The following is a 23,074-nucleotide window of genomic DNA, read 5'->3' on the forward strand; positions in this document are numbered from 1 at the left end:
CACAAAAATAAGTACAACTCTTCTCACTGTGGAATAAAATAATTTCATTGTACAAACATTATTAAAATAGAACTGTGACGATACCTCTTCCCTCACCCAGCGCAGCTGCCAGGTAATCAATACTTGTAGTATGCAGTGTAGATCCACACAATGATCTATTCACAAAGAATTTCCTAACATTCATACATATTTACACTGTGCTGAGAGTAATGCGTATATTAAAGGGACACTGACAGGCCCAATAACCATAATTAGCTGTACATATCCATGCACAGGTCTTCTAATGTGCATTTAAAACATATAAGTATCCCCCCTGTCCACATTATGAATACTGCAAATTCGTGTTTTATAACCTGAACTAATCCCTGTTCTTTCTGCCCAAGGGGCGGGGTTTCAGCTTCTCTTGTGCCCAGAGAAGCTGAAACCCCGCCCCTTGGGCAGAAAGAACAGGGATTAGTTCAGGTTATAAAACACGAATTTGCAGTATTCATAATGTGGACAGGGGGGATACTTATATGTTTTAAATGCACATTAGAAGACCTGTGCATGGATATGTACAGCTAATTATGGTTATTGGGCCTGTCAGTGTCCCTTTAACCTCTGATCACCTTCTTACAGTTCACATATAGAATTCATCTACATATATAGTGCAGTCACTGTGTACATACATTACTTATCCTGTACTGATCCTGCGTTACATCCTGTGTTATACTCCAGAGCTGCACTCACTATTCTGCTGGTGGAGTCACTGTGTACATACATTACTTATCCTGCACTGATCCTGAGTTACATCCTGTATTATACTCCAGAGCTGCACTCACTATTCTGCTGGTGCAGTCACTGTGTACATACATTACTTATCCTGTACTGATCCTGCGTTACATCCTGTGTTATACTCCAGAGCTGCACTCACTATTCTGCTGGTGGAGTCACTGTGTACATACATTACATTACTTATCCTGTACTGATCCTGAGTTACATCCTGTATTATACTCCAGAGCTGCACTCACTATTCTGCTGGATGAAGCTGAGGATCAGTGTGCAGTGACTCCACACATGTAGATTATATATACTGTATCTTGTGATCAGAGATGGGTTTTTCCTTTGATAATGAAAATGTAAAAAAATGACAATAAAACACCGGCACCAGATTAAGGTTAATACTGGAGATGCACAAAATATAACCAGCGATGTCACCCGCAGCGATGTCAGGTTACAGCTCTGAAAAATGAGTGATGATTTTTATTTGGTTGCTATTGGCAACACCTCTGTTTCTTCTTTGAAATATTTTTTTTTTTGAAATCCCTCGCAAATGTGTGACTGCTCCCTAAGCACAGAGGTGACGGGGATGCTGTGGGATCACGTGATGTTCAGGAACATAGCAAAACGGCATTCCGAGGTCTGAGGCACCAAGTACCTGATACCCAGTGAAGCCGTTCCGGTCGTGAGCTCGTGGAGGTCAGAAAAGAAGTAGAACCATTTTCATCCGTTCTTCTTATATACAAATCACGGACAGAAGACATAAATAGAAGAAATTATCCGTATAACAGAAAGAAACGCGGAAAAAACGCTGATCTAGTCAGTACGCTACAGAACAAACCGTCCACCAAGCTGATGACCTGCATCGACTTCTCTTTCATTACACTACCACTGCTGCCTGTCATTTAAATACGTAAGTGCACTTCAGTGTTTGTGTTCTCGTCTGCACTTTAATTAGGGGAGGCAGAATGTACAGCCACCGAGACGTTCCTCCTCGAGTTGGTCACGTGGCGCTGTTGCGACAGGAAAGATCTCCCAGAGGAATCCTTCCGCCCTGCTAAACGAGACTCCATCGCCAACTTCTGGTGCTCGATGCTCTGCAAAGATAAAGTTATCTGTAAATGTCTACATAGTGGAGATATGAGATAGATGATAGACACATGAGATAGTAGATAGTTATGAGAGGATCTATCTATATCATATCTATCCATCCACTGTTACTTGTGGAGTGTATTGCACTTACAATGTGACGCTATTATATGATTATTAGTACGGTTATTTGAGCTTTGTTTGGCGCTGTTATACTGTATACTTCTCGCTGTATAATACCTGGGCAGTAGCGCTCTTTCTTTGCACTGTGTGGCAGTATTATTATTTTTCCATCTATAGCAGTATTATATGTACAGTCGTGGCCAAAAGTTTTGAGAATTACATAAATATTGGAAAAGTTGCTGCTTAAGTTTTTCTAATAGCAATTTGCATATACTCCAGAATGTTAAGAGGAGATCAGATGAATTGCATCGTCCTTCTTTGCCATGAAAATTAACTTAATCCCAAAAAAACCTTTCCACTGCATTTTATTGCTGTCATTAAAGGACCTGCTGAGATCATTTCAGTAATCGTCTTGTTAACTCAGGTGAGAATGCTGACTAGCACAAGGCTGGAGATCATTATGTCAGGCTGATTGGGGTAAAATGGCAGACTTGACCTGTTAAATTGAGGGTGATGCTTGAAATCATTGTTCTTCCATTGTTAACCATGGTGACCTGCAAAGAAACGCGTGCAGCCATCATTGCGTTGCATAAAAATGGCTTCACAGGCAAGGATATTGTGGCTACTAAGATGGCACCTCAATCAACAATTTATAGGATCATCAAGAACTTCAAGGAAAGAGGTTCAATTCTTGTTAAGAAGGCTTCAGGGCGTCCAAGAAAGTCCAGCAAGCGCCAGGATCGTCTCCTAAAGAGGATTCAGCTGCGGGGTCGGAGTGCCACCAGTGCAGAGCTTGCTCAGGAATGGCAGCAGGCAGGTGTGAGCGCATCTGCACGCACAGTGAGGCCAAGACTTTTGGAAGATGGCCTGGTGTCAAGAAGGGCAGCAAAGAAGCCACTTTTCTCCCAAAAAAACATCAGGGACAGATTGATCTTCTGCAGAAAATATGGTGAATGGACTGCTGAGGACTGGGGCAAAGTCATATTCTCCGATGAAGCCTCTTTCCGATTGTTTGGGGCATCAGGAAAAAGGCTTGTCCGGAGAAGGAAAGGTGAGCGCTACCATCAGTCCTGTGTCATGCCAACAGTAAAGCATCCTGAGACCATTCATGTGTGGGGTTGATTCTCATCCAAGGGAGTGGGCTCACTCACAATTTTGCCCAAAAACACAGCCATGAATAAAGAATGGCACCAAAACACCCTCCAACAGCAACTTCTTCCAACAATCCAACAACAGTTTGGTGAAGAACAATGCATTTTCCAGCACGATGGAGCACCGTGCCATAAGGCAAAAGTGATAACTAAGTGGCTCGGGGACCAAACGTTGACATTTTGGGTCCATGGCCTGGAAACTCCCCAGATCTTAATCCCATTGAGAACTTGTGGTCAATCCTCAAGAGGCGGTGGACAAACAAAAACCCACTAATTCTGACAAACTCCAAGAAGTGATTATGAAAGAATGGGTTGTATCAGTCAGGACTTGGCCCAGAAGTTGATTGAGAGCATGCCCAGTCGGATTGCAGAGGTCCTGAAAAAGAAGGGCCAACACTGCAAATACTGACTCTTTGTATAAATGTCATGTAATTGTCGATAAAAGCCTTTGGAACGTATGAAGTGCGTGTAATTATATTTCACTACATCACAGAAACAACTGAAACAAAGATCGAAAAGCAGTTTAGCAGCAAACTTTGTGAAAACTAATATTTGTGTCATTCTCAAAACTTTTGGCCACGACTGTACATTGTGTGGCGCTATTATTTGCATGTCTATGGCAGCTATTCGCTTGTATTGTTCATCTTCTGCCTCACTAATTTCAATGGTCTCCTCCAGCGACACCGCAGCGCCCCCCGCTGAGCGCCCCTCACCTTGTTGTACCACGCCGTCACTATGAGCTTCTCCTCGTACTCGCGCACTTTTGCCTGCTGACACTCGGCCTGTGTGATGAGGAGGGAGAGAACATGTAATGCGGTGCCGCCATTACGCCCAGCGGTAAGCGGAGCCCGCCACGTTCTGCTGCAGATCCCACTACTCACCTCCAGCTGCTCGATCCGCCGTTCCTTCTCCGTCATTTGCTTCCGCAGTGACATAATTTCGGCTGAGGCCGGGTTTAATTTAGGATCTAATGTCTTTATTACCTAAAAGGAAAACAAATTGTCACATACGGTAATATTACCGTCTATACGGCGCCAGACACGTGCATGATTCTACATTAACAAGCAGTAAAGGTCCAATAATCCAGCATCCTCAGCACCACCGAGGGGCTAAAACCTTAAAACTATGGCACTGTCTAAGGCCTATTGCACACGACCGTATGGCTTTTTCAGTATTCTGCGGTCCGCAAAAAATACGGATGACGTCCGTGTGCATTCCGTTTTTTGTGGAATGGAACTGCTGGCCCCTGATAGAACAGTACTATCCTTGTCCGTTATGCGGACAATAATAGGACATGTTCTATTTCTGAACGGAAATACGTAAACAGAAGGCATACGGAGTACCTTCCGTTTTTTTTGCGGATCCATTTAAATGAATGGTTCTGTATACTGAACGCCAAAAAGGAACGTAAACGCTGCTGCAAATCTAATTCTGCAATAACTCTAGAAGTGTATGGTCAATTAAAGGGACGGTACTTTTTTTGGGCAGGATCTGTGCTTGGTTTGTCGTCTGAGCCGACAGTATGAGACTGCACAGCGCAGACCCCACCGTCACACTCACGTTTCTGGCTTTTTCCAGGTAAATCTTGTAGCGGTCTTCCATGGCTTTCATGTCGTCGTCCTTCTTGTGAAGTGCTGCCTCCAGCTCCACGACCCGCTGAGCTGTATGAGAGGGAGGATGATTTGTTACAAGGAGGAGGGGGGATCATTTTATTTGTCATGGCGCACAGACTCATACTGCACCAGAAGAGCTGATGATATTAATCAGCAGAGCTTTGCATAAGTACACGTTCCTGTACCTACCTGTCCAGTGAAAGATTGTCTTATATCCCACCACTAGAGGGCACCATCTGATTACTTACCGCTCTGATCTGCTGCGTCGGGCTCCAAGTCTTCCAGTTGCTCTTTCTTGGTCTCTATGGCATCATGAACCTCCTTTAACTTCTCCCTGCAGATGAAATATGGGTCACAATCTGCTCCCGTGGTCCTATCAGCCTGCTTAAGGACGTGGATGCAGAACTTTATACTTACATTTGTGCCTCGATTTTCTTTTTCAGCGTGTTGGACTGCAAGAAAAAGCCATTAGTTCTCACCTGTGAACAAGATACAACCACAGCACACATGACTTTTCTGTGTCTATATTCTGACTTACTCCGGCACTGTCTGCTTCACTGCCCTGACTCTGCAAGGACTTCTGCAGATCTACAATCTGCAGCTGCAGCTCCTCCACACGACCCAGGTTTAGCCTGTTAAACAGAAGGTAATATTCATGATGATATACACAATCCTACGAGACAGGATCAGAATTTTTTCACAACTTTCAGCAAAGCTGAAGAGACAAATTTAAAAGGAAGATGTAGTTCTGCAGTTTGCCCACTAGATGTCAGCAAAGAACATACAAAGCGCAGCAGTCTCCTACACTAGGGGGGGGGGGACTGCTCCATCACCTCGCCGCCCTGACGTCTAGGCACAGACAGTCCCATGGTCTAAAATAATCCAGCACCTGCGCAAACTTAGTCAGTAGGGTCCACCTGGCACTGCTGGTATGATGGCAGATCATCATGAACTGTAGCTGTGATGCAGATGTGATGCATGTAGGCACAACGTGCATCCTCCACCATAAAACAGCTGTCTGAATGATGCTGTCCCATACCCTGTGTTTGTAAGGCTGACCCCCACCCAAGCGTCTTCATCTTACCGGTTCTCTGTCTCCAGCTCGCTCATCTTCCTTTGTTTTTCCTCCATCTGAACCTGGAGGTCTGCGATGCGCTCATTCTCCGATCCTTCCTGCTGAACTCGGAGCATCTTATTCTCGTGCTGGAGTCTAATGAACATCTCCCTGCAATTGCAGACGATCGGTTACACACACCCTGCTGTGATATAACCCTGTGTACGGCTGCCTGCATATGGTCAGTATGTCCCAGTGTAGCAGTACTTTACACTGGTGAGACACTGGATAGTAAATGCACACTGAGAGATCTGAAAGTATGCACTAATTGGAAGCCCTTTCCCACTGCTGTAAATAGATGTATTGCTGCTGCACATCAGGACTTTTTTTTATGACAGCAGAAAGTTATAACCAGCATTTAATCACCGCTGAACCAGCAAAATTTAAAGTGAATGACCAGAAGTTCCAACCTTTCCTTAGTGTATCTGTTTAGCAGTAAGAGCTCTGTTTTCATGATATGGAGCTCCACTACAAACGTAGAGCTGCATGGTAAAATTCCTTTAGAGGGAGTTCACCGCCTACAGATCTATTAAAAATGTTTACATTTGTATGGGGTAAGTGCCTCTTGGTGGAGACCGTCAAAATGTAACCAGAAGGACTACCATCCGTTTAAAGAGATTTATTTTATCAAAACTGTATTCATTTCACATCTGGAGAATGAAGTCACTCTGCAGAGCACGGTGCACAGTCCTTTCTGATAGTCTGGTTGCTAGGGCCACATTGCCTAACAACCACAGTGTTCCCAATGAGGTTGTCAGGAGCAAGTCCCTAGCAACCAGTCTGTCTTAGATCTGAAATTCAAGGGGAAACCGTCAGTATCGGTTCCCCTTGTATATAATCTACATTATAATTAAAAGGGTTGTCCTACCATAATGACCTATGGTCTATCTACATGATAGGTGATAAATATCCGATTGCTGGGGTCTGACTGCTGGAACACCCACTGATCATGAACAAAGGGGTCCTGAGACCGCGAATCTATGTACACAAGGGTCTTAAGACCACGTACCCACCAATCAGATTATCACCTGTCGTGTCATAGCTGTTGGACCTTTTCACATTCCCTATCCTTAAAGGTTTTCTTTGGGTGTAAAAAAATAAAATAAAAATAAAAAATCTGGCCCAAAATATGTGTCAAACTAAAATAGAAATGCTCGCCTTTTAAAGGGCCGGTGTCCACTCTTCTAGTTATCCTCTAGCCACTGGATCGGGGATAACTAAGTGATCCGTGGGGGTCTGAACGCTGGAGCCCCCACTGATCCCCCTTCTTGATTGAGTGACAAGTGGAGCATATACCTCTCCACCCGTCTCTATGGGGTCGCTGGAGATGGCGGAGTACAGCGCTGGCTATTTCCAGTGGTCCCAAAGAGAATACATGGAGCAGCAGGGCGTATGTGTGGCCTGTCACACCATCAAAAAGGGGGAACAGGACCCATTCCTGGGATCAGTGGGGGTCGCAGAATCGGACACCACTAATCTTATAGTTATGCCCTATGGTGTGGAGAGGATAACTTGAAAACCCGCACAACCCCTTTAAATCCTCCACCAGTATCTCTTTACATGGCAGCAGTGATGCCTGTAAATACGGAATATCATCACTGCCGCCATGTAAACCATACTTGTCAATTCTGGAGAATGTGACGCACTGCGCAGAATTTTTCGGGCATAAGTCCAACCCCCTTTGCAGGTCATAATCTTTAACAAAGCCCAAGCAAAGGTGCTAGAGGAGCAATGTGAGCAAAGGGCACGAACGGAGGGTCATAACTGAAACAGAGGCATTAGGGTCACCGGAGGCAGGGTAATAGTGGGGATCCTGGAGCAGGGGCAACTGGAGAAGAGGAAATATTAGCGGCGCATTTAGAGTGGGGACATCTGGAGCATTTATGGGGGTGCACCTAAAGCAGAGGAGGCATTAGGGTCATCTGAGGCAGGGTAATAGTGGTTATCCTGGAGCAGAGGTATTAGGGGGGCAACTGGAGAAGAAGCAATATTGGGGTTGTATTTAGAGTGGGGGCATCTGAAGCTGTGGCACTAATGGGGGTGCATCTAAAGCAGAGGTATTGAGGGGGTCTGACCTAGGGCAGAGTCCCCCTAATGCCACTCTGAATTCTGCAGAGAGCAGCACACATACACAGATCTGTGTCTGCTATAAACAAATCCCCTATTTCCCCCTTTCAGTCTCCTACAGCTCACTACTGTCAAACACCTGAGAAATCAGCCCAGCACAGCAGAGGAGTCCTCTCCAGCAGCCACAGTTTCCTGACAGCAGGGAGGGCAGGAGGATGGCCAGACACCTTCTCTCCTCCTTCACTGCCAGCAGCCAGTGAAGTCTAGAAGATACTGCGGGGCCTCCTGTACAATGTACACCAGTAGGCGGCTGCATCACTGTGCGATACTACCACCTAGTGGTTACAATAATTATCTCTCCTGAGAAACAAGAGAAATAATTACTCCTCTGTCTTATCTCCAGGTGCAGGAGACTGGGGGCCTACCGAGGAATCCCCCGCCTCCCCGGTGGGCCAGTCCGAGCCTCGAGGAAGTCTACGACCACCGACCCAATCACCAACTGCCGTACTCACCGATATTCGACCGGCAGAAGCTCGGCTGCTAGATTCTCATTGTTCTTGAAGCCAGATTCTCCTACAGAAGATGAAAGGGTATAAAGAGCAAGGATTAGTAATGTCATCAAATGCTTATCACTCCAGTACTGTGAGGCGCCCCCTACAGGCTCTTCACGACTCACCAGACTGATTGAGATGATCCTGCTGCACCAGGGAACATCGCAGCTCCTCATTGGTTTCCTTCAGAGCATCCCGCTGGACGACCAGTCTCTACAGAGCAACGGAAGAAATAATTAAAGTATTTAGGGAAAAAACCTACCTGCAAACAACATTTTATGAGCTCTCCCTATGGTACAGCATGATGTATGGACTGAGGAAGTGTTGCGACCATGAAAATTGATATTGGAACCCAGTGGTCCGGGTACTGATACCTCCTTCTCCTTCACAAGTGCTTCCTGCTTCTCCCGGATTCGGCCCATGTCGTAGACCAGGGTGTCCGCTCTCTTGGTTTCCATGGACAGCTTGTTGTGCAGGTCCTGGACCTGCACACATAAGAGAAGAAGATGGACGGAGATACCCTGGGGAGACCCCTCCTTCACAAGGGTTTTCCAGAACTCAAATATTGATGATCTATCCTCCGTGGGGTCTGGCACCCCGGCCAATCAGCTGTTGGAAGGGGCTCTTGCACTCAGGTGAACAACGCAGCCTCTTCTTTAGTCTTAGGGTCCATTCAGCCGTCCGTAATGTTTTGCGGTTCGCAAATAGCAGACCGCAAAACACTGACGCCGAACATCGCTGGCACTTAATAGATAATTCCTATTAATAGGACATGCTCTATTTTTTTCCGGAGCCGCGGATCGGAAATGCGGATGCGGACAGCACACTGTGTGCTGTCCGCATCTTTCCCGACACGATTGAAAATGAATGGGTCCGCACCCGTTCCGCATAATTGCGGAACGGATCTGGACCCATTCAACAGACGTCTGAATGGACCCAAAGGGCTTATGCACACGAACATATTTTCTTTCCATGTCTGTTCTGTTTTGTTTTTTTTGCGGACCGTATGTGGAACCATTCATTTTAATGGGTCTGCAAAAAAAAAAAACGGAAGGTACTCCGTATGCATTCTGTTTCCGTATTTCCATTCCGCAAAAAAATAGATCATGTCCTATTATTATCCTTATTACGGACAAGGATAGTACTATTCTATTAGGTGCCAGCTGTTCCGTTCCGCAAAATACGGAATGCACACGGACGTCATTTTTTGCAGATAGTTTTTTTGCGGACCGCAAAATACATACGGTTGTGTGCATGAGGCCTTAGTCTTAGAAAAGATGGCGCTGAGCTTGTCCAGCTGATAGAGGGAGGTGCTGAGGCCTGGAACCCCCACCTGATATTGATGACCTATCCCGATGAGCCCTGAACAACCCCAGTTAGTGCCCCATCTTACCTGCCGTTTATACGTCTCCAGCTGGGCGCGGGCGGCGTTGGCTTTCTTTAGCTCCTCCTCCAGGCTGACGGTATTGTGCATGTACATTAGGTTTGTGTCTTCCAGGGATTTCACTTGCCTCCGCAGGTCGTTCAGGTCCTCCAGCTTCTTGCGGTAGGATTCCACCGTGGATTCCAGCTTGGCAGCTTTATCAGCGTTAGTCCTGCCAGGAGGGATACGTTTTACTACAATGTGCCTACAGAAGTATCTACCCCGACCCTTCGTTGTTGTGGTGGTGTTTTTTTTTTGCATTTTTTGACTGACTTTATCCCCTGACCGGCTCTCAGTCACTGTGTGGCAGAGCGGTGTGGGGTGAAAAACTCCATCTGGTCTGAAATCTGCTGTGATTCAACAGCTCCACAAGGGGTGTGAATACTTTTCATATGCACTGTGGTTACCTGAGAACATCGATTTCATCCTTCAGGGCTCTGGACTCCTCGGCCAGGCTGGCCAGCTCATCGTTCCTGTTCTGAGTCTCGATCAGTTGCCTCTCCAGCTCCTCGCAGTGCACCCGGTAATCGTCCTTTGCAGCTTCAAGTCTGTCATTAAAACAAGACGGGGACATTGATGTAAGTATTTGTGACAAATACCTTGGGCTCTGGTCACACTCTGTCTCCTTCTCCCTCTGGCAGCTGAAAATATAATCCTCTTTTACCTGCCCCTGGAGAAGGAATCTTCTCGGCTATCCTGCCATCTACTGCAGAGAGTCTGCTCCTCTCTGACAAGCAGGGAAGAAGCTATTTCTATTGGCAGACCTGCAGTGAACAGAGGATCACTACGCAGAGTGTGGGGAGAGGGATTGAGCATGTGTGTCCACAGCATATAGCTTATTAGGAGGATGGGAGCCATACTATAGAAGTAAATGAACACCAGGTGGCACAATACTATGTAAGTAACTAAGCACCAGGAGGAGCCATACTATGTAAGTAACTGAACACAAGGTGGAGCCATACTATGTAAGTAACTGAACACAAGGTGGAGCCATACTATGTAAGTAACTGAACACAAGGTGGAGCCATACTATGTAAGTAACTGAACACCAGGTGGAGCCATGCTATGTAAGTAACTGAACACCAGGTGGAGCCATACTATGTAAGTAACTGAACACCAGGTGGAGCCATACTATGTAAGTAACTGAACACCAGGTGGAGCCATACTATGTAAGTAACTAAACACAAGGTGGAGCCATACTATGTAAGTAACTGAACACAAGGTGGAGCCATACTATGTAAGTAACTGAACACAAGGTGGAGCCATACTATGTAAGTAACTGAACACCAGGTGGAGCCATACTATGTAAGTAACTGAACACCAGGTGGCGCCACGCTATGTAAGTAACTGAACACCAGGTGGCGCCACACTATGTAAGTAACTGAACACCAGGTGGCGCCACACTATGTAAGTAACTGAACACCAGGTGGCGCCACACTATGTAAGTAACTGAACACCAGGTGGAGCCATGCTATGTAAGTAACTGAACACCAGGTGGCGCCACACTATGTAAGTAACTGAACACCAGGTGGAGCCATACTATGTAAGTAACTGAACACCAGGTGGAGCCACTCTATGTAAGTAAATGAACACCAGGTGGAGCCATTCTATGTAAGTAACTGAACACCAGGTGGAGCCATTCTATGTAAGTAAATGAACACCAGGTGGAGCCACACTATGTAAGTAACTGAACACCAGGTGGCGCCACACTATGTAAGTAACTGAACACCAGGTGGAGCCACTCTATGTAAGTAAATCAGGCATGTCCAAACTGCGGCCCTCCAGCTGTTGCAAAACTACAACTCCCAGCATGCCTGGATAGCTTACAGCTATTATGGCATGCTGGGGGTTGTAGTTTTGCAACAGCTGGAGGGTCGAAGTTTGGACATGCCTGAAGTAAATGAACACCAGGTGGATCCATACTATGTAAGTAACTGAACACCAGGAGGAGCCATACTATGTGAGTAACTGAACACCAGGTGGTGCCATACTATGTGAGTAACTGAACACCAGGTGGTGCCATACTATGTGAGTAACTGAACACCAGGTGGTGCCATACTATGTAAGTAACTGAACACCAGGAGGAGCCATACTATGTGAGTAACTGAACACCAGGTGGTGCCATACTATGTGAGTAACTGAACACCAGGTGGTGCCATACTATGTAAGTAACTGAACACCAGGTGGAGCCATACTATGTAAGTAACTGAACACCAGGAGGAGCCATGCTATGTAAGTAACTGAACACCAGGAGGAGCCATGCTATCTGAGTAACTGAACACCAGGTGGTGCCATACTATGTGAGTAACTGAACACCAGGTGGAGCCATACTATGTGAGTAACTGAACACCAGGTGGAGCCATACTATGTGAGTAACTGAACACCAGGAGGAGCCATGCTATCTGAGTAACTGAACACCAGGTGGTGCCATACTATGTGAGTAACTGAACACCAGGTGGAGCCATACTATGTGAGTAACTGAACACCAGGTGGAGCCACACTATGTGAGTAACTGAACACCAGGTGGAGCCATACTATGTGAGTAACTGAACACCAGGTGGAGCCATACTATGTGAGTAACTGAACACCAGGTGGAGCCATGCTATGTGAGTAACTGAACACCAGGTGGAGCCATGCTATGTGAGTAACTGAACACCAAGTGGAGCCATACTATGTGAGTAACTGAACACCAGGTGGAGCCATACTATGTAAGTAACTGAACACCAGGTGGAGCCATACTATGTGAGTAACTGAACACCAGGTGGAGCCATACTATGTGAGTAACTGAACACCAGGTGGAGCCATACTATTTAAATCAGTTCTGACAAGCGCAGGTCCAACACCCTGCACCCCTCCCCCCACATCAGCTGTTGTAGCTTTAGTCTCTGGATGGTGCTACCTGTAGTTCTCTTCCTGCAGCTGCTCCAGCTGTATTTGGAGGTATTTCTTGGCCACCGTGGTGGTGGGCTCCTCGGAGGAGTCTAATTGGTTTAACCTTTCGTTCTGGACCTCGTATTCTGCTAGAAGGCTGTTTCTTTCTTCTTGTAGACTGGCCACCTTATGGACAAAGGTGAAAAGCACAATAAGATATGGTTGCGGTGCTTGTGCGCCAAACCTCCCCCCATGTATTATGTATGCAGTTTGTGCGCCATTCGTATTAATCTGCACGAAGCACCGTCATAGACTGGTTACTTGCACCACGGAGCGTATTTCAGGTGTGTGATTCCATATTTACTACAGTTTAAACTTTTTCTCTCCATAGGAGATGGGTGTCATCCAACTACAAACATGGCAGCTACCAAAAGTAACGTAATCTGTTGCAGCGGTTGTACGGCTGTGTCCTATGATTGCGAGGGCACAGCAGCACTGCATGCTCTGCATATGAACGGTAGCCTCCAACCTGTGGCCCACCAGCTGCTGTGAAACTACAACTCCTAACGTGCCCTGACACTATTAGTATACAAGGACCTCAAATGCCTGTGATAGTTTTATCTATTGCGACACGATCACACAGCGAGCGTGCTCCACGTCCTGCTCTATTTGCTCAAGAGCTTCCAAGGTGGTTATAAAAATAGCATCAAAGAAGTAGCCAAGGGGCGAGAGCGCGCGCAGGGGGCTGCCGAGTCATGGCTTAGTCTGATAACGCCGTCCGCTAGTGGGGGTAGGTAGGCATATGGAGAGGGGTGGGTGGGATCCGCCCGCTTAGAGAAGCCTGACATGAACACTGCTCCTCTACAGAAATGCAATTCTCCTTTGCAGTACACAGGGTGAAATCCATGACGCATCTGCCGTTGCGGATTTGTCGCGATTTCGCAGTGGATTTTTCTATATGTGCCATATTGCCTGCGTTTATATCACACCTCTGCTGGTCTACAAAAAGGAGATGAAGCGACAGAAGGAAAGGTGTAATACAGGACTGTGTGATCAGACTACAGAAGGTTTGTATGTAGTCTGTAACCATGGAGACCCAATAGTTCTGAACAGGAGCTGTAGACATAAAATGATACATTTTTAACCATTTGCAAAGTTGCGTCATTTATTTCCATTTTAGATACATTGGAGTGATAAAAAAAAAAGACTGGTTGCAAAAGTGGACATACCCTTTAGGGCTCATTCACACGAACGTGTGCTGCCCGTTGCCGTATTGCGGCTCGCATTTGCGGATCCGCAATACACGGGCACCGCTCCGTGTGCATTCCGCATCACAGATGCAGACCCATTCACTTCAATGGGTATGCAAATCCGGAAATGCAGAATGGAGCATTACTCAGTGCTTCCTGGGGTTCCGTTCCGTGCCTCCGCACTGCAAAAAGGTAGAACATGCTCTTTCTTTTTGCGGAACGGACGGATTGTGGACCCTTTCAAGTGAATGGGTCTGCTATCCCCATGCGCCTGGGCCGCGGTCGGTGCCCGTGCATTGCGGATCACAGCATGGGCACGGGCTTCACACGATTGTGTGAACAAGCCCTTAAGAGGATCTTTGTCATATTCCTCCAGGCAACATAAAGGAGTAGGTATATAACTGCCCCCCAATGCCAAAGCAACCCATGCCCTTATAACATATATTTATAGGATGCCACACAGAAGACATGTTCAAGCCACGAGATCTTGCAGTGACTAAACTCCAGCGGATTGGGACACGGCACTTCCGGGGTTAACACACTTACGGCCTTGGATCCAATATGGCAGCTGCTGGAGATCCGTACTGAAGCGTGTTGTAATAAGGCCCGCTGAGCGGGGGCCTGGGCTCTGTGGGCGGCTACAGGTGAAGGTTAAGGCATGTTGCATAACTGCAGGCACCCTTATATAAAGGGTGATGTTATAAAACAGGTGAAGAGGACAGAACATAGGGCCTCTTCAAGGGCAGCAAATACATGCGACTGATCTGCGGTGAGGCGTGGGAGCGGGGCCAGCAAGTGTGGGCCAACACCATGTTAATGTCTGATGACAGCGCTACTGATTAACCGGCCGCATGATACAATGTATATATAGTACAGGCAATTCTATCAATTCTATTTACATAGTATCACAATGACAGGCACAAAAGAGACGTCTACTGCCAGTCGATATAAATACAAGGCTCCATTATAAAGGGACCTGTCACTATAAGGCTACTTTCACACTTGCGTTCGTCGGTCCGCTCGTGAGCTCCGTTTGAAGGAGCTCACGAGCGGACCCGAACGCCTCCGTCCAGCCCTGATGCAGTCTGAATGGAGTGGATCCGCTCAGACTGCATCAGTCTGGCGGCGTTCAGCTGTCCGCCTGGCCGTGCGGAGGCGAGCAGATCCGTTCAGACTTACAATGTAAGTCAATGGGAACGGATCCGCTTGAAGATGACACCATATGGCTCAATCTTCAAGCGGATCCGTCCCCCATTGACTTTACATTGAAAGTCTGAACGGATCCGCTCAGGCTACTTTCAGACTTAGAAATTTTTCTAAGTTATTAATGCAGACGGATCCGTACTGAACGGAGCCTCCGTCTGCATTAATATGATCGGATCCGTTCAGAACGGATCCGATCAAGCGCAAGTGTGAAAGTAGCCTAAAGGGGTCATCCGCTTAGGAAAATCCTTTGAAAATGTACGCAAACTTTAATACGTCTTACAGCGGAGGGGTTGTTACTGTTATGTCCAGTATAGACAATGAGGTATATAGTGTGGACTCCAGAATGAAACATTTTCTTTGCACTGATACATTGTAACAAATTAGCAGGTCGGGAGAGGGATTTGGGCGCCTGATTTGCTCACGGAGTATAATCTAGACTGGATACTTCTCTCAGCTATTGGGGGGGTTCCAGGCTGTGGCAGTTAAGGGCTCTTGCACACAAACGTATTTTCTTTCTGTGTCCGTTCCGTTTTTTTTTGCGGACAATATGCGGAACTATTCATTTCAATGGGTCCGCAAAAAAAAACAAAACTGAAGGTACTCCGTGTGCATTCCGTTTCCATATGTCTGTATTTCCCTTCCGCAAAAAAATAGAACATGTCCTATTATTGTCCGCATTATGGACAAGGATAGGACTGTTCTATTAGGGGCCAGCTGTTCCGTTCCGCAAAATTCGGAATGCACACGGACGTCATCTGTATTTTTTGCGGATCTGTTTTTTGGGGACCGCAAAATACATTCAGTCGTGTGCAAGAGGCCTTAATAAGAATGTTTCTATTCACTGACACTGGGCGGGTGGCGGCTGCTGATTAGGGCTATAATTGTCTGCCGCCATTTAAATGAATGACGCTGTGAAGGTAAGTCCTAGTCATAGGTGTCTAATACGATAAGCCTATAGTCACAGTATCAGATACAGTAAAGTCACTGGTCACAGTTTCGGACACACTCACCTGGAGGTCCAGCTCTTGGCATCTTTGACTCAGTTCTTCCTTTTCAGCTTCTGCGTCTTGGAGTAATTCTAGAGCTCTCTTCAGCTGAAACAAAATCATAAAATATATAAAATTACCTGTAGATTAGATTAAAATGGGGATAATATCTGTATATTATATTGCATGAGGGTATAATACCGGTACATTATATTACATGGGGGTATAATACCTGTATATGATATTACATGGGGGTATAATACCTGTTTATTACATTAGGGTATAATATATTTTTATTATACTACATGGAGTACAATACCTGTATATGATATTACATGGGGGTAATACCTGTATATTATATTACATGGGGGTAATACCTGTATATGAGATCACATGGGGGTAATATCTGTATATGATATTACATGGGGGTAATACCTGTATATGATATTACATGGGGGTAATATCTATATATTATATTTACATGGGGGTAATATCTGTATAATATATTACATGGGAGTAATACCTGTATATGATATTACATGGGGGTAATATCTGTATATTATATGATATTACATGGGGGTAATATCTGTATATTATATTATATTATATTACATGCTGCTAATACCTGTATATGATATTACATGGGGGTAATACATGTATATTATATTACATGGGGGTAATATCTGTATATTATATTACATGGGGGTAATACATGTATATGATATTACATGGGGGTAATATCTGTATATTATATTTACATGGGGGTAATACCTGTATATGATATTACATGGGGGTAATATCTGTATAATATATTACATGGGAGTAATACCTGTATATGATATTACATGGGGGTAATATCTGTATATTATATTCCATGTGGGTAATATCTGTATATTATATTCCATGGGGGTAATACCTGTTTATTATATTACATTATGGTATAATATAGTATTATTATATTACATGGAGTACAATACCTGTATATAATATTACATGGGGGTATAATACCTGTATATGATATTACATGGGTTTAATACCTGTATATTATATTACATGGGGGTAATACCTGTATATGATATCACATGGGGGTAATATCTGTATATGATATTACATGGGGGTAATATCTGTATATGATATCACATGGGGGTAATATCTGTATATGATATCACATGGGGGTAATATCTGTATATGATATTACATGGGGGAAATATCTATATTATATTACATGGGGGTAATACCTGTATATTATATTACATGGGGGTAATACCTGTATATTTTAGTATATGGGGGTAATACTTTACTTGCCCATTATACGAGGGGGCAATACCTGACAGAAGGGCTTGTATAATATTCCTACACTCTTTGATATATTACTGATGGCTAATAAATGCAGAGTCGGCCTCCTGGTGACTGAGCCGCCGCCTGCGAGGTTGGGACTTAAGGACTGGACGTGCAGCCATATAATTTAGAATGACTCCATGTATCCTCATAAACGTGACACTCTGCCTGAGGAGGACCCACAGAGGAGGCAGCGGCAGACACAAACCCTACCCGGGTGACTCATGGGAGTGCACGGGGTGTGGCAGGGACAGTTAGGCCGACAATAAGGCTGGGTTCACACCTGAGCGTTTTACAGCGCGTTCCTACGCGCTGTAAAACGCTCAACAAGGAGAAACCAATGATTCCCTATGGGAATGGTTCACACTTGGGCGTTTTACAGCGCGTACGATCGCGCTGTAAAACGCCCGACGCTCCAAAAAGTACATGAGCGACTTTTGGGGCGTTTGTGGCCATAGGACACTGTAGTGAATCACACAAACGCGCGTCAAACGCGCGTTTACTATTACAAAAATGCGCATAAAAATGCGCGTTTGCGCAACGCTCAAGTGTGAACCCAGCCTTAATCACTGCAGCTGAAGATGAGACTAATATCATGTGGGATCATCCCCGATCATACAAAAGTAGTGGTGGACTGGAAGAACACTTACCTGCTGCTCCACATCTCCGGGTGATTCCATCGCTGAAGAGTCCACGGCGTCTTTACTCATCAGCTGAAACACAATACGCAGAGAAATGTCATCCAGGTCCCATACTGTACAGATATCGATTAGATTGTGCATGTCCCTGATCTGTGAGGGGGGTTCTATAACTGGGACTGACTGCCAGGAGGAGCTAGGAGAGGGATTTATGGCTCCGGCTCCTCCATACCAGAACAAGGGCCCATTTACATGGATAGATGATCAAACGAGCGATGATTTTCCAAGTTGATCAGCGCTTGTTTTCTTTGTGCAATCATCGTCCGTGAATTCAGATGAATGATCATTTGTGAGATAATTCATCCCTATGCAGTCTGCAGCACATCTTATTTAAAACAACTGATGATTTTTATGTCTGCATAAGGGCTCATGCACACGACTGTATGTATTTTGCGGTCCGCGAAAAATACGGATGAAGTTCAGGGGGAACATCCAATATTGTATCCGTATTCTTTGCGGATCCATTGTAACAATGCCTATCCTTGTCTGCAAAACGGACAAGAATAGGACATGTTCTATTGTTTTGCAGAACGGCCATTCGGACATACAGAAACACTTTTTTTTTTTTTGCGGACCCACTGAAGTGAATGGTTCCATATACGGGCTGCAAAAAGGAACGGATACGGATAGAAAATATATTTGTGTGCATAAGCCCTAAAAGAAAGCTATCAATACAGAGAAGGTTGCCAAGTGCAATAGCACCAGGGTGTATAGGGATGGGGGTCCTGGGGGACTGTCGCAGCTATGTTATACACAGAAAGGGTTAATTCCTCCAAACTTGCGCCTTCTATACATATCCTGGGTGTTACCTGGAATGCGCTGAATGTTTTACTGCTGCTTAGAATGTACTATGCCTCATTATATATGTAAATCTGTCTGAGAAACGCCCGGCGACATACGGTGAGAAGAAAACATCAAAGTCACTTATGCAATAACTTATTGCCATAATCAGTATCTGGTCTGTTCACTTTTTAGGCTAGGGCTACACGGAAACACGCGTCGCATAATTTCTTGATGCAGAAAAGTAATGTGACATTTTTTATACAGATAGTCAACGGTGTCGCACTGCGACTGCAACACGATAGTCGCACAAAATCCATCCAAGTTGGATTTCTGAGCGACTGTCGCGTCGCAGTTTGACACCATTGACTATCATTATAAAAAATGTTGCGCAACATGAACGTCGCACGACACATGTCGCAATGTAGTTGTACCCTTTTTGTTGCACGACTTATTGTCTTGTCACAGTGTAGCCCTAGCCTTACCAAGGTTGGTCATTGATTTGAATGGTTAGCATGTAATACTACATTTTTCCCTGTAGAGGGAGCTACGCTGGGGTCATATGGTTGTCTGGAGCGTCCTCCATGCTAAGAGCTGATCACCGGGCTAGTGTCCTTTAAAGCAGAGGTTGTCAGTCCCATAAAAGTTTGAGGGATATCGGAAAATCTTTGATTTACAAATTTTGTGTCATTGTCTCTAATCACCCCCAGAGCATCTTTCAAAATTCTGCTAGTTGCACTTGGTCAGCAGCTTAGCTGCACCCACTGTCAGACATGTGACCCAAATGCATAAATGTCATTTGAACTCCTAAAAATGCACATAAAAGCTTGAGGGATACCGGAAAAACTTTGATTTACAAATTTTGTGTCATTGTGTCTAATCACCCCCAGAGCATCTTTCAGAATTCTGCTAGTTGCACTTGGTCAGCAGCTTAGCTGCACCCACTGTCAGACATGTGACCCAAATGCAAAAATTTGAACTCCTAAAATTGCTCCCTGGTAACGGGGGACCAGTAGAATGCTGAATGTAGCTTTGTGTGAATAGGGAAAATAAATAAATAAAAAATAAACAAAAGTAAATAAATTGTAATAAGCAGAAGAAAAAAAAATGCTGCAAATTTACAGCAAATTCTGCATCCACGCGGTTGGTATTGTAATCAGTGCAGATTTTCCATGCACGTCTGCATAGAAAATCCGTGGCATTTCCATGCCACTCACAAAGCATATGTTGCCCCCAGAACTTTGGCGCTGAGACATTGTGTCAAAATTCCGGTGGCGGCCTCGTGGTGTCTGCCTCCCATTGTTGGCAGCACTGCAGTTCACGGCCAGGAGCTTAAAAGCTGGGACCGCGCCAAGCGAGGGACATGTGTTCTCCTGGTGTGGTGTGCAGACAGCCGCCACCGGAAGCCGCAGTGGCTGTCTGCTCGCGGTTCAGCCCCATTCAATGAAGCTAAGCCACAAGACGGGTCTGTGACATCTGAGGTAAACAACCACAGCAGGAACCGTCGCGGTATACATGGCGGATTTTGACAGCGTCAAAATCTGCTGCGTGAATAGGCGCTTACTCTGCTGCCGAGTGGAAAGGGAACTGACAACTGCACAGTTCCAGCACCAAACAATGGTTGTCATTCTTCCAACCATTTCAGGCCACAGAATACATTGTATCCGCAATACCTGACGCCCGCCCCCTTACCTCCTGGATGGCAGTCATGACCATGTGCTGGACAGATTCTTCAAGGGTCATTATGGTCTGGATGTGTTCTGAAATGGATGACACAATACAATGAAATGATGCTACGTCTTATCAATACAGAGACACACTGCATTGTCCCGGAGATGCTGACTCTGTACCGTGTTTCTTGTCACAGTTTATAGCACACCCCAATATCAGCTGCAGTAAACGCCCCATCTCTGTTGGGTCTGAAGTTTCTGCAATTTGTCTGCAGTCAGGGAGCAGATACTCTGAAATCTGCTGACTGAATACCTGAAAATGTGTAGAAAAATGTTATGATTTAATTCTACAGAAGATACTAAAAAAATATTTTGCATACTCCAGAGCAGCCTTCACAATTCTGCTGGCTCTTATTTGAAATAGTCAGCAAGCTTGTCATCAGATATTCCCATTAAAGCTTAGCTCCTATAATGAAGAGGGTCACTTAGTTTTTCTCATATAAAGCTACTGTGCAATGCCTGGAATAAAGATGACACGCACCCAAATACAAATTCTCAGAGCAAGATCTAAGCAAGCACTGAACAAGAAGGGACTGCTAGGAGATTTCAGCTCTGAAAACAACACAATAATGAGTGCAGCTCTGGAGTATAATAAACGATGTAACTCTGGATCAGTACAGGATAAGTAATGTATGTACACAGTGACTCCACCAGCAGAATAGTGAGTGCAGCTCTGGAGTATAATACAGATGTAACTCAGATCCATGAAAGCAGATCTTACATAAACAAAGTGTTGAGCATTCTGTTTTTTCTCTTACCTCGCGGTAATAATCCACAATTCCTTGTAAAATCTTCTTTAGGTTACTGATCTGCATACACAAAATGCATAATTAAACCAAATACACAGATGATTTCTTGCAAGCTCAATGATATACAGTGACTTCACCAGCAGAATAGTGAGTGCAGCTCTGGAGTATAATACAGAATGTAACTCAGGATCAGTACAGGATAAGTAATGTGTGTACACAGTGACTGCACCAGCAGAATAGTGAGTGCAGCTCTGGAGTATAATACAGGATGTAACTCAGGATCAGTAATGTATGTACACAGTGACTCCACCAGTAGAATAGTGAGTGCAGCTCTGGATTATAATACAGGATGTAACTCGGGATCAGTACAGGATAAGTAATGTACGTACACAGTGACTGCACCAGCAAAATAGTGAGTGCAGCTCTGGAGTATAATACAGGATGTGACTCAGGATCAGTACAGGATAAGTAATGTATGTACACAGTGACTGCACCAGCAGAATAGTGAGTGCAGCTCTGGAGTATAATACAGGATAAGTAATGTATGTACACAGTGACTGCACCAGCAGAATAGTGAGTGCAGCTCTGGAGTATAATACAGGATGTAACTCAGATTTATATCAGATAAAACAAAGAATAAAAATAAAATGAAATATTTCGGATCTTCTCGTCTAATAATGATAAATACCTTTATTCTCCGGTTTTCTCCAACATCTTCTTTAATACGAGATAACCAGGATTCATGAAAGTAGGCGCCATCTCTATGAAAAGTAAAGAACAAATCAGTTACTATAACTCTCATCATTTCTTCATCTTTATATACATACTGTAGCTCCCCGCCTTTAGCGCTTTAAAGTCACATATTGACATTCTACTCCAGCCAATCACAGCACAGCTCTCACAAGTAAAAGATTCAAAGGCCCCGTATGAGTTAAACCTGGATGTCTGACTCATCCTCTACATACCCTCCTCTGATGTCTGACTGTAGGAAGCTAAGATATGAGGGGCTGTTTGCTGGTTTCTTATCCCTGACTAGAAAAAAACCTGAATCATACCAATGACAGGCAGTACAAGGGCAACCAAGGCAGCTCTGAAGCTTGTGGACCCTGCAAACAGCACCTCATATCTCAGCTTGCTCGACCCCAGTGAGAAGTAAGTAGAACATGAGTACGGGAAATTGTAGGTTGTGAGCGACATTAAACTACAGTCAGTGGGGGCACCTCCTATCTACATCCCACACATTTTTAGAGGGGAAATCCATTTAGGGTGCCCTTCATATCTACCTTAAAGGGGCGCTCCACTTTGGACAATAACCAAATTAAAAAATCCCTTTCTTCTGGCAGGCCTCGCCATCAGCTGTGATCTATGGGGAAACCTGCTATTAAGAGTTTAATCACCTGCAGCGTCACCACAGGGGAAATGAAGTATTGCACAGTGTCCACTCACATCAATGGGTTCTCTGTGTAATACAGGACAGGACAGGTCCTCCTGAGCGAGAGGCGAGGATCCTGAGTAGAGGACACCCCGCTATTAACTCACAAAGAGGGTCTATGACTGTGAGTCCTCCAAACTGGGC

At 45.0% G+C, this 23,074-nt stretch overlaps 1 protein-coding gene across 1 annotated transcript in view; it reads right to left on the minus strand.

Annotated features, from left to right (window-relative positions):
• Positions 1-1,202: 1,202 nt before the first annotated feature.
• Positions 1,203-23,074, minus strand: part of HOOK1 (hook microtubule tethering protein 1) — a 33,792-nt gene continuing 11,920 nt past the window's right edge. The window contains exons 3-22 of the mRNA XM_044301831.1: positions 22,187-22,259; positions 21,508-21,558; positions 20,870-21,002; positions 20,712-20,779; positions 18,192-18,254; positions 16,228-16,311; positions 12,790-12,947; positions 10,298-10,438; positions 9,861-10,062; positions 8,842-8,952; positions 8,593-8,680; positions 8,429-8,489; positions 5,820-5,960; positions 5,274-5,367; positions 5,153-5,187; positions 4,984-5,069; positions 4,683-4,783; positions 4,004-4,105; positions 3,836-3,904; positions 1,203-1,856 (exon numbers count right to left, since the gene is read on the minus strand). Of these exons, the coding sequence (XP_044157766.1) occupies positions 1,710-1,856; positions 3,836-3,904; positions 4,004-4,105; positions 4,683-4,783; positions 4,984-5,069; positions 5,153-5,187; positions 5,274-5,367; positions 5,820-5,960; positions 8,429-8,489; positions 8,593-8,680; positions 8,842-8,952; positions 9,861-10,062; positions 10,298-10,438; positions 12,790-12,947; positions 16,228-16,311; positions 18,192-18,254; positions 20,712-20,779; positions 20,870-21,002; positions 21,508-21,558; positions 22,187-22,259 (2,008 nt within the window). The 3' untranslated portion in view covers positions 1,203-1,709. The remainder of the gene's footprint in view (positions 1,857-3,835; positions 3,905-4,003; positions 4,106-4,682; positions 4,784-4,983; positions 5,070-5,152; positions 5,188-5,273; positions 5,368-5,819; positions 5,961-8,428; positions 8,490-8,592; positions 8,681-8,841; positions 8,953-9,860; positions 10,063-10,297; positions 10,439-12,789; positions 12,948-16,227; positions 16,312-18,191; positions 18,255-20,711; positions 20,780-20,869; positions 21,003-21,507; positions 21,559-22,186; positions 22,260-23,074) is intronic.

The sequence above is a fragment of the Bufo gargarizans genome, chromosome 7 (genome assembly GCF_014858855.1).
Source record: "Bufo gargarizans isolate SCDJY-AF-19 chromosome 7, ASM1485885v1, whole genome shotgun sequence".
Classification (NCBI taxonomy): domain Eukaryota; kingdom Metazoa; phylum Chordata; class Amphibia; order Anura; family Bufonidae; genus Bufo; species Bufo gargarizans.